Source organism: Nerophis ophidion, linkage group LG24 (assembly GCF_033978795.1).
Source record: "Nerophis ophidion isolate RoL-2023_Sa linkage group LG24, RoL_Noph_v1.0, whole genome shotgun sequence".
NCBI lineage: Eukaryota > Metazoa > Chordata > Actinopteri > Syngnathiformes > Syngnathidae > Nerophis > Nerophis ophidion.
Window position 1 is genome coordinate 6,000,585 of NC_084634.1, and position 12,500 is coordinate 6,013,084.

Genomic DNA, 12,500 nt, shown 5'->3' on the forward strand with positions numbered 1-12,500 from the left:
AAGCTTATTAATAGATGTATCCATTAATAGAGCCATCCATCCATCCATCCATCTTCTTCAGCTTATCCGAGATCAGGTCGCGGGGGCAGCAGCCTAAGCAGGGAAGCCCAGACTTCCCTCTCCCCAGCCACTTCGTCCAGCTCTTCCCGGGAGATCCCGAGGTGTTCCCAGGCCAGTCGGGAGACATAGTCTTCCCAACGTGTCCTGGGTCTTCCCCGTGGCCTTCTACCGGTTGGACGCGCCCTAAACACCCCCCTAGGGAGGCGTTCGGGTGGCATCCTGACCAGATGCTCTAACCACCTCATCTGGCTCCTCTCCATGTGGAGGAGCAGCTGCTTTACTTTGAGCTGGTTACAATTATACTGTTGAGAAAGTATTGTCTTATACTTTGCCTAAAATGAGAATGTATCATAATCAGTGGCAACGGGTGAATTTTGTTTTAGGTGGGGCTGAAAGTTTGTAAACCAAACCCCTGTTGGGGGAAAACCTCCTCCAGAAGATTTATTTGTGATTGTCACACACTTTACTAATACCCTCCTCCATTCACATCCCATCTCCCCGGATTATAAACAACCTAATGTAAATAATCAAATGTACTTCTAATGTATATACTTGTTTTTATGCTATCTGAACTCACTATGTTCTCTGCTGGCTGTACATATCCTACTAAATAAGACCTACACTGTTTCAATGTCCACATTTCTCTGTTGATGCAATTGTTGATGACTGAAGTACTGATATCAACCAAAGCTCCTCATCCCACCCCCCGGATTGTAAATAATGTAAATAATTCAATGTATATACTATGATGATTAACCTGTGTGATGACTGTATAATGTTGATAGTATATATTTGTACCATGAATTGATTAACGTTAAGTTCAAAAACTTATTGGGGTGTTACCATTTAGTGGTCAATTGTACGGAATATGTACTGAACTGTGCATTCTACTAATAAAAGTATCAATCAATCAATCAATCAAACATACAAATGAAGCATTCTGGTGCATTCTGACAAAATAATGAAGACAAAATAGAACATTTCATAGGTTTGCAGATGACTATATACAATATGCACACACTCTTTTCACAAAATACCACCAATAGCACGTTAATGTTAAATCTTACTTGTGAAAAGTAATCCCCCGATTCCTATTTTCGACAGTCCGCTCATTTGAGCAGGAAAACGCTGCCTGTCAACTGTCAGTTTAGGCTGCTCGCCGACTCCTCATCACCACTTCAAGATGGCGGCCGAATTTCTCGCGTCACAGCAGCCAATGCTGCGTCTACCCAGAAGACGTCCGTGGTTTCGTCAACAAGCAATTTGGTGAAGCGGAAGTACGACGTCACTTCTTCAATGATATATTTCCAATTCAAATAGCTTTTGTTTTAACATGTTTTAAATAAAGTGCATTGCAAATAAATAATGTGTACAGTTAGGACAACATATTTTTTTAGTTTTGTCGAAAAGGAAACAGTTATAGGGTAAATAGAGGCAACGTTTCATTTGTAAATCTCCTTAAAAAGGCTTAACAATTATCATACACCGTTCACTTTTCTTGTACATACACTTTTATATTGATATAGTGATTTAATAACGACTTGAAATGCCACATTTTTTAATGCAAAATAAGATGATTAAAAAAAAAAAAAAGTCAACAGGAAGCGACCCTTGCGCATGCGCTGATTGATCGAGTCTTCTGATACCGACCGCGTAGCGACGGCGACCGAGCACTGGTCGTAGTCTGCCTTAATCCTGAATTTCTACGATTTTACTTGGTTTTCTATCCTTTGAAAAACTACGCTTCATTTAGAATTCGTGTCAGGATGAACTCGACTCGTCTCAGTAAGCGTCGAAGCTTCTCACGCTAGCCGAGCTGGCTAGTTAGCCTGCTAGTTAGCTTAGCTTGTTAGCTGCTAGCAAATAACTAGTTGAAGGTTGAATAAATATTATTTTCGAAAGAACAATAGCAGAGTACGAGGAGGAACTTTGTCCAACAAAAGAGGAGAAGGAGCGACAACATCAACTACTGAACGCTGTTTTCAAGAAACATCAAGTTGTGTTACACAGAACAGGTTTGTTTACTTCTTACTCTCACATGTTTACTAACTTTATATTTATTATTCATATAAAATACACTTGGAAAATCCATATTGAGTGGGAGCATTGTCAAGAAGTAAAAGTTTGCAACTTAATGACAATGCACAATGTTAAAAAAAACTAACTATTTTAGGTGTTTCCCACATAACTGAAATCTTGTAGGGGCGTGGCTAAGTGATATCAAGATGATGTCATGGTGCAATTTACATCATTGGCACATATATACCGTATTTCCTTGAATTTCCGCCGGGGCGCTAATTAATTTAAAACCTCTTCTCACTCCTGCACTTACCAAAGGCATGCGGTAAAGGTAAGTATGCGCTAGTTATTTTAAAACCTCTTCTCACTCCGGCACTTACCAAAGGCATGCAGTAAAAATGTGAGTGTGATGTAAGGATACCATCATGAAAAGCACATTTAATAAAAAAACTTAAAGGGGAACATTATCACCAAACCTATGCAAGCGTCAATACATACCTTAATGTTGCAGAAAAAATACCATGTATTTTTTTAACCGATTTCTGAACTCTAAATGGGTGAATTTTGCCAAAGTAAACGCCTTTCTGTTTATCGGTCTTTTAGCGATGATGTCAGAACGTGACGTCACCGAGGTAATACACCCGCCATTTTCATTTTCACATTACAAACACCGGGTCTCAGCTCTGTTATTTTCCGATTTTTCGACTATTTTTTGGAACCTTGGAGACATCATGCCTCGTCGGTGTGTTGTCGGAGGGTGTAACAACACTAACAGGGAGGGATTCAAGTTGCACCACAGGCAAGAAATCTGCCGCCAGACCCCCATTGAATTTGCCAGAGTGTTCGCACATTTGACCGGCGATGCTAAGACAGACATGGCACAGAGATGTATGGATAACCTGCAGATGCATTTGCAACGATAAAGTCAACGAAATCACAAAGGTGAGTTTTGTTGATGTTGTTGACTTTTGTGCTAATCAGACATATTTGGTCACGACATGACTGCCACCTAATCGATGCTAACATGCTATGCTAATCAATGCTAACATGCTATTTACGCTAGCTGTATGTACATTTGAAACTAGATACCCACATTTAATGCGAAACAAACACTTACCAATCGACGGATTTAAGTTGCTTCAGTGTCACAAGATGCGAAAGTCCTGATCGTTTGGTCCGCACATTTTACCGGCGATGCTAATAAGGCAGCCATGCTATGGGCCACTTCATTAGGTACACCCATGCTATGGACGAATAGCGTCAATAGCTATTCGCTCAATAGCTTCAATTTCTTCTTCAATTTCGTTTTCGCTATCTGCCTCCATACTCCGACCATCCGTTTCAATACATGCGTAATCTGTTGAATCGCTTAAGCCGCTGAAATCCGAGTCTGAATCCGAGCTAATGTCGCTATATCTTGCTGTGGTAACCGCCATGTTGTTTGTATTGGCAGCACTGTATGACGTCACAGGAAAATGGACAGTCTCATCGCAAATAGCGAAAATCAAGAACTTTAAAGATTTTGTTAGGGATATTCCGGGAGGTGTAAAATTTTGAAAAATAAAACAAGCCACTGGGAACTGATTTTTATTGTTTTTAACCCTTTTGAAATTGTGATAATGTTCCCCTTTAACTATGGTCTTACCTTTACTTATAAATTAAGTCCATGCCAGCTCCTTCTGATCAGAAGCATCGATAACTTGTTTATAAAAGTCTTCCTTATCTTTCTTCAGTTTTAAAAGTCTCTCTGTCTCGATGGAGATCTTCCTTTATTACCTCCTGCTTCAATTGAAAGTCCAGTATAGGAAACTGCTATCAGTTAGCTCGGCTCCTCAAGTGCGGGGGCGACGACAGAATTAACTTCGGACAACTCCCCCTCCCGTTCTGCTCCGTGGGGGATCTCTTTATCCCACCGCTGCCACCAGTAAGTGTTATTGTATAAATAATACACTGGGTATTTACGACTGGAACATGCTTTATTTCAGCCCGGTTGTCTACAGCATAGGAGTGTTACTACTACTGAAATGAGAGTTTCTTATTTAAACGGGAATAGCAGGTCCATTCTATGTGTCATACTTGATCATTTCGTGATATTGCCATATTTTTGCTGAAAGGATTTAGTAGAGAACATCCACGATAAAGTTTGCCACTTTTGGTACTTCCTGAAAAAGCCTCCCTTTACCGGAAGTCGCAGACGATGACGTCACAAGTGTGGGGGGTCTCACATATTCACATTGATTTCAATGGGAGTCTCCGACAAAAACAGTTATTCGGACCAAGAAAACGACAATTTCCCCATTAATTTGAGCGAGGATGAAAGATTCGTGTTTGAGGATATTGATAACGACGGACTAGAAAGAAAAAAAAAACGAGTTAAAAAAAAAAATGCGATAGCATTGGGATGTATTCTGATTTTTTTAGACACATTTAGTCGGATAATTCTGGGAAATCCTTATCTTTCTATTGTGTTGCTAGTGTTTTCGTGAGATCAATAGTACCTGATAGTCGGAAGGGTGTGTCCACAGCCGGGTGTTGACGCCCACTTTCTCAGGGGAGTCGACGCCAGCTGTACGGACGGCACAAGCTCAGCTTTTCTCCGGTAAGAACTGACTTTTTAACCACAATTTTGTCACCGAAACCTGCTGGTTAACATTTGGTCGGGATCCATGTTCTCTTGACCGCGCTCTGATTCATAGTAAATTTTCACCTCCGGGAATTTTAAACAAGGAATCACTGTGTGTTTGTGTGGCTAAAGGCTAAAGCTTCCCAACTCCATCTTTCTACTGTGACTTCTCCAATATTAATTGAACAAATTGCAAAAGATTCAGCAACACAGATCTCCAAAATACTGTGTAATTATGCCGTTAAAGCAGACGACTTTTAGCTGTGTGTGTGTGCAGCTCTCACACTTCCTAAAACCCTGTGACGTCACGCGTACACGTCATCATTACACGACGTTTTCAAGACGAAACTCCCGGGAAATTTAAAATTGTAATTTAGTAAACTAAAAAGGCCGTATTGGCATGTGTTGCAATGTTAATATTTCATCATTGATATATAAACTATCAGACTGTGTGGTCGGTAGTAGTGGCTTTCAGTAGGCCTTTAATATTAGCTCATTTTACACTTTCATGCAGAGAGGGAAATCACAACTAAATCACTTGACCAAAAGTGTATTTATTAAACATTTATTAAGCAGTGGCACAAACGTTCATGTCATTTCCAAAACAGAAAGTGCAAGATTGTCAGAGACATTTAAAAATAAGCTGTGAGTGCACATTTGTGCACACAAGATATTTCAATAAGTGTCAAATAAAAATGAGCCGCATAATACAAAATCAAATTGTGTTCGTCCTTCACTATGTGGTAGGTTAGTACAGACGTTGTTAAATTCTGTTGTTGACTATTTTTTTCATACGGTGTCGATCTGGAAATGTTTACCTCTGCATTTTGATGGTGTGGGCGTGTGGCACCGAATGGAGATGTTGACATGCGGAGTAAGCACTCCTCATTCTCTATCAGATGACTTTTCAAATGATGCTACATATTAGCAGTAATGCTACTTTTTGTAGCAACGCTTTTGGCCCACACTTGACAAATTACGGTTGTCTGTTCGACATATTCCCACTTGAAGCCAAACCCCCGCCAGACGATGGACCCCCTGCTGTTTTTCTTGGGAATTCATTCTTCCTTCATTCTCACCTTCTCTCTTTCGTATTACAACTCACACGGCTCTGCTAGCATCACAGCTAACGTTATCCATGCTGCTACCTTCCTGCTCTGCAAGGGCGTATACAAATGTGACTTATGACGTGACAGTATGTGACGTATGTAACAAGGTGAGCTTGTTTTATGTCTCTGTGAGAAAGAGAGACAGGAAAGAGCGCGAAGAGCCTGTAGTGTAATGCCCGCAGCTAAAAGCAACCGCGTGAGAACGTATACTCGAATATCACGATATAGTCATTTTCTATATCGCACAGACACCCACAATATATCGTGTATATCGATATATCGCCCAGCCCTAATTTATTGGTTCAGGTTTAGTTGTTGTTTTCTCATTTTAGTCAAATTAAATATGCCACAGTTTATATCAGAATATCGGAGCGAGTTGATTTTGTTCTTAATTTATTAATAAGGGAAGGACCAGTGTTTTTTTTTTTCAAATGTACAATGTAATTTGGTGATTTGGTTCGTTATACGAGGAATAAAATGTGAGACAACCATTCTCCCGAATTTCTCCCGATTTCCACTCGGACAACAATATCGGCAGCGTGCCTTAAAGGTACTGCTTTTAGCGTCCTCTACAACCTGTTGTCATGTCCGCTTTTCCGCCATACAATCAGCGTGCCGGCCCAGTCACGTAATATACTTGGTCAACAGTCATACAGGTCACACTGAGGGTGGCCTTATAAACAACTTTAACACTGTTACAAATATACTGTGAAGCCACACCAAACAAGAATGACAAACACATTTCGGGAGAACATCCGCACTGTAACACAACAGAACAAATACCCAGAACCCCTTGCAGCACTAACTCTTCCGGGACACTACAATATACAACCCCGCTTCCAACAAACCTCGATTTTGCATGTCAATATAAAGTTATATAAGCCTTGCTTGTTCAATATTCAATGCAAAACTTGTTTGGGTCCCTTTTTAAAAGGTTAAGTTGTTCAACTTCGGCCCGCGGCTTTGTTCAGTTTAAAATTTTGGCCCACTCTGTATTTGAGTTTGACACCCCTGCTCTATACCTGTTGTCATGTCCGCTTTTCCGCCATACAACCAGCGTGCCGGCCCAGTCACGAAATATATGCGGATTCTACACACACACAAGGGAATGCAAGGCATACTTGGTCAACAGTCATACAGGTCACACTAAGGGTGGCCTTATAAACAACTTTAAGACTGGTACAAATATGCACCACTCTGTGAACCCACACCAAACAAGAATGACATTTCGGGAGAACATCCGCACTGTAACACAATAACACAACAGAACAAATACCCAGAACCCCTTGCAGCACTAACTCTTCCGGGACACTACAATATACACCCCCGCTACCAACAAACCTCGATTTTGCATGTCACTATAAAGTTATATAAGCCTTGCTTGTTCAATATTCAATGCAAAACTTTTTGGGGTCCCTATTAAAAGGTTAAGTTGTTCAACTTTGGCCCGCGGGTTTGTTCAGTTTAGAATTTTGGCCCACTTTGTATTTGAGTTTGACAACCCTGTGCTAGCGCAAGACAATGTCTCGTGCGACCGGGCAAAGCTGGATTTTTTTTTTTTTTTTTTCCAAAAGCTTATGTTTATCTTTTTGTGTCCTGCAGACATGCATCGAGAACATTTTCTCCCTGAGCATCAGGAGTGGACCTCCAGTATGGCAGAGGAGGAGCCACGACCCCCACACCTTATGGAGGAAGAGGAGTCACGTCTCCCACGCATTAAAGAAGAAGAGGAGGAACATCACATCACTCAGGAGGGTGAGCTGGAGGAATTTCTAGTGACTGGTATCCCTGTGAAGAGTGAAGATGATGAGGTCAAAGGTGAGAGTGAGGAGAGGGGAGAGGCGGAGCCTCCGAGCAGCAGCTCAACAGAAGCTGATGGAGACCACTGTGGAGGATCACAAGCAGACAAGCTCTTAGCTCCACTATCAGATAGTGAGGACACAACGTCACACTCTCCTGACACTGATGATGAAGACTCTAAAGATGATAAGACATGTCCCACTGACAACACACACTTCACATGTTCTCACTGCGACAAAACTTTTAAATACCCGAGTCATCTAAAAGTACACATGAGAACACACACTGGAGAAAAAACATTCATGTGCTCAGTTTGCCAAAAAAGCTTCTCCCAGAAGCAACATTTGAACATACATGCCAGGACACACACTGGAGAAAAACCCTTTTCATGTTCAATCTGCGCCAAAGGTTTCATACAAAACAATGATTTGAAAGTACACATGAGAACGCACACTGGAGAAAAACCGTTCATGTGCTCAATTTGTCTTAAAAGCTTCACCCAAAAGGCATATTTGATCATGCACGCCAGAATACACACCGGGGAAAAACCTTTTACATGTTCACTCTGCGGCAAAGGTTTCATTCAACGTCAATACTTGAAAGTACACGCGAGAAAACACTCCGGCGAAAAACCATATTCCTGCTCAAGCTGCAACAAAAGCTTCGCTGACCGGTCAGCGCTTGTAAAACACACGAGAACACACACAGGTGAGAAAGTTTTGAGTTGCAGTGTGTGTGGTGAAAGATTCTCTTATAAGTACCAGTGTAAGAAACACAAGTGTGCTGGTGAGAATATTCGAAATAGATTGTCAAAACTTTGACTATCTAACAACAACAGTGTTTGTAACACAATTTTGTTAATATGCGCCTAACATTTTTAGGTGTTTTTCAGTCAAGTGCACATATTAGTAGTACACAACATTGTGTCCATGTTTTCATGGGGTTACCACTCTGTCAATGAATGTGTGTTTTATTTAATTGCTGTTTTTTAATTACCAACACACCATGAAAATAAGATTTTTTATTTTTTTTTACTTTGATACAAATTAAAGTGATACAATTATAATGTATTGTAGCCCCCAAAAGAAATCACACAACCACTCTTATAACGAACAACTCAATTCCAACAGATTTTGCCTCCCGTGCAACACTTTTGTGTCTGTGAGTCCTCATTCTCTGCCAATCACCTATCAGGCGTGGACGGAGCGTTCGTATATATTGCGGATATACACCCGCGGACAGCCATCTGCCAAAATGTGCAAATTTCAAAGAGGACAGTGGCGCCTTTTAAGAAGACAAAGTCCAACAGGAGCAAAGACGCCAAGCAATGGTGACATTTTATAATAACACCAGATAAAGGTGCCATATTTACTGCTAGTCGGTTTTAATTAAAATGTCATTAAATATCTTTAGACACTTGACAAATTCTCAACAAAGTCTATTTTACAAAAAGCAGCAACGATGGAAAATATGGCAAAGCATAATAACTATTTGTTAATGCTAATTAATAATAACACATTTGGCTTTAAATGTATGTATACTTTTTTATAGCCTTTTTAAAAGAAAAAAACGACATAATTGCACATTTTGCAAATTACGCATGAGGTCATGAAGACCACGCCCACAACCACACCCCTTGATTGATTGATTGAAACTTGTATTAGTAGATTGCACAGTACAGTACATATTCCGTACAATTGACCACTAAATGGTAACACCCCAATACGTTTTTCAACTTCTTTAAAGGGGAACATTATCACAATTTCAAAAGGGTTAAAAACAATAAAAATCAGTTTCCAATGGCTTGTTGTATATTTTGAAGTTTTTTTTCAAAATTTTACCGGTCCCCGAATATCCCTACAAAAGCTTTAAAGTGCTTGATTTTCGCTATTTGCGATGCAACTATCCATTTCCCTGTGACGTCATACAGTGCTGCCAATGTAAACAAACAACGGCAAATACCACAGCAAGATATAGCGACATTAGCTCGGATTCAGACTCGGATTTCAGCGACTTAAGCGATTCAACAGATTACGCATGTATTGAAACAGATGGTTGGAGTATGAAAATATTGAAGAATAAACTGAAGCTATTGAGCGAATAGCTATTGACGCTATTCATAGCCATAGCATGGTCGAATAGCTGCGTTAGCATCGCCGGTAAAATGTGCGGACCAAACGATCAGGACTTTCGCATCTTTTGACACTGGAGCAACTTAAATCCGTCGATTGGTAAGTGTTTGTTTCGCATTAAATGTGGGTGGAAGGAAACGTAATATAGTTGCAAATGCATCTACAGGTTATCCATACATCTCTGTGCCATGTCTGCTTTAGCACCGCCGGTTAATAGCATGTTAGCGTCGATTTGCGTAGCATGTTAGCATCGATTAGCTGGCAGTCAACATCAACAAAACTCAGCTTTGTGATTTAGTTGACTATCGTTGCAAATGCATCTGCAGGTTATCCATACATCTCTGTGCCATGTCTGCCTTATCATCGCCGGTAAAATGTGGAGACACTCTGGCACAATCAATGGGGGTCTGGCGGCAGACACTTTGGCATCTTCGGGCCAGTGGTGCAACTTGAATCCCTCCCTCAACTAAATATGTCTGATTAGCACATAAGTCAACATCAACAAAACTCACCTTTGTGATTTCGTTGACTTTATAGTTGCAAATGCATCTGCAGGTTATCCATACATCTCTGTGCCATGTCTGCTTTAGCACCGCCGGTAAATAGCATGTTAGCGTCGATTAGCGTAGCATGTTAGCATCGATTAGCTGGGAGTCATGCCGTGACCAAATATGTCTGATTAGCACATAAGTCAACAACATCAACAAAACTCACCTTTGTGATTTCGTTGAATTTATCGTTACAAATGCATCTGCAGGTTATCCATACATCTCTGTGCCATGTCTGTCTTAGCATCGCCGGTCAAATGTGAAGACACTCTGGTACATTCAATGGGGGTCTGGCGGCAGATTTCTTGCCAGTGGTGCAACTTGAATCCCTCCCTGTTAGTGTTGTTACACCCTCCGACAACACACCGACGAGGCATGATGTCTCCAAGGTTCCAAAAAATAGTTGAAAAACAGAAAATAACAGAGCTGAGACCCGGTGTTTGTAATGTGTTGAAAATGAAAATGGTGGGTGTGTTACCTCGGCGACGTCACATTCTGACGTCATCGCTAAAAGATCGATAAACAGAAAGGCGTTTAATTCGCCAAAATTCACCCATTTAAAGTTTGGAAATCGGTTAAAAAAATATATGGTCTTTTTTTCTGCACCATCAAGGTATATATTGACGCTTACATAGGTCTGCTGATAATGTTCCCCTTTAAATATCTTTAGACACTTGACAAATTCTCAACAAAGTGTATTCTACAAAAAGCAGCAACGATGGAAAATATGACAAAACGAAATAAATATTTGTTAATACTAATTAATAACACATTTGTTTTTAAATGTATGTATACATTTTTTTAGCCTTTTTAAAAGAAACAAATGTCATAATAGCACATTTTGCAAATTACGCATGAGGTCATGAAGACCACGCCCATAACCACACCCCTTGATTGATTGATTGATTGAAACTTGTATTAGTAGATTGCACAGTACAGTACATATTCCGTACAATTGACCACTAAATGGTAACACCCCAATAAGTTTTTCAACTTCTTTAAGTCAGGGTCCACGTTAATCAATCTATGGTAGGCCTGACCACGACACTTGGCAGTCCATGCGAAACCCTACCCGTACATTATTTTTTTTTTCCCCATTTATCAAAAAAACAGCACAAAACATGTTGCCTACATGGATATTCATAATTTCATTTCATAATCGTGTTTTTTAAAGTTTTTCAAATGTACAAAGCGTTACATATTCTATTTTGTAATTGTAAATGCTTCCGTAGATGAACTCCTTTATATGATGTACATATTTGTGTTCATACCTTTTGCTTTTGAGTACACATGAATCCCTCTTAGTTCATATTTACTGGTTCACATCTGAAACATCTTCTGGACCACTTCTGGAAGCATATTATTATTTACTTTATACATTTCAACAGTTGTTTTTCATACATTTTTAAATTGTGTGACTTTATAAATCATTTGTTGGGTTTCTATAATCCATTCTATGAATTATTTATTTTACTCTCTTGTGTAATATGAATATTGTTGTGTGATTGTTTTATATGTATGTCCCCAGATCTTGATGCAATAAACAATGTACAGCTGTGTTCAAAATAATAGCAGTCCCACATCACTAGCAAGAAAAATCACTGTTTTTGTTGGAATTTCAACTTATACACTGCAAGTATGATTCTAGATGGTTTAGTAAAGGTATAGAAAACCAACAGAATAATTTACTGAAAGGGGCGTGTTCAAAAAAATAGCAGTGCTGAGTTCAATTAGTGAGGTCATTGATTATGTGGGGGGAAAAAGGTGTGAAACAGGTGGCCCTTTCTTAAGGATCAAGGCAACTGACGCTGCATATGCTGGCTGTGAATTTATCCTTAGAAAACAGAGTAAAATGGGTCGTTCAGACCCTGCTCAGAAAAATAAATAAATGATAAATGGGTTGTACTTGTATAGCGCTTTTCTACCTTCAAGGTACTCAAAGCGCTTTGACACTACTTCCACATTTACCCATTCACACACACATTCACACACTGATGGAGGGAGCTGCCATGCAAGGCGCCAACCAGCACCCATCAGGAGCAAGGGTGAAGTGTCTTGCTCAGGACACAACGGACGTGACGAGGTTGGTACTAGGTGGGATTTATAGCGCTTTTTCTCAAGTGACTCAAAGCGCTTTTTATAGTGAAACCCAATATCTAAGTTACATTCAAACCAGTGTGGGTGGCACTGGGAGCAGGTGGGTAAAGTG

General features: G+C 40.1%; 2 protein-coding genes across 3 annotated transcripts in view; both read left to right on the forward strand.

Annotated features, from left to right (window-relative positions):
* The window catches only part of LOC133542532 (oocyte zinc finger protein XlCOF20-like), a 69,312-nt gene extending 60,663 nt beyond the window's left edge, over positions 1-8,649 (forward strand). Inside the window, exons 1-2 of one of the 2 annotated variants that reach the window (XM_061886752.1) lie at positions 1,685-2,075; positions 7,414-8,649. In XM_061886752.1, the coding sequence (XP_061742736.1) occupies positions 7,416-8,432 (1,017 nt within the window). In that variant the 5' untranslated portion in view covers positions 1,685-2,075; positions 7,414-7,415 and the 3' untranslated portion in view covers positions 8,433-8,649. Of the gene's footprint in view, positions 1-1,684; positions 2,076-7,413 lie in introns of those variants that run through there. The other variant, XM_061886753.1, reaches the window with a different exon arrangement.
* Positions 1-12,500, forward strand: part of LOC133542447 (gastrula zinc finger protein XlCGF57.1-like) — a 130,771-nt gene that overhangs the window by 64,867 nt on the left and 53,404 nt on the right. The window lies entirely within an intron of this gene.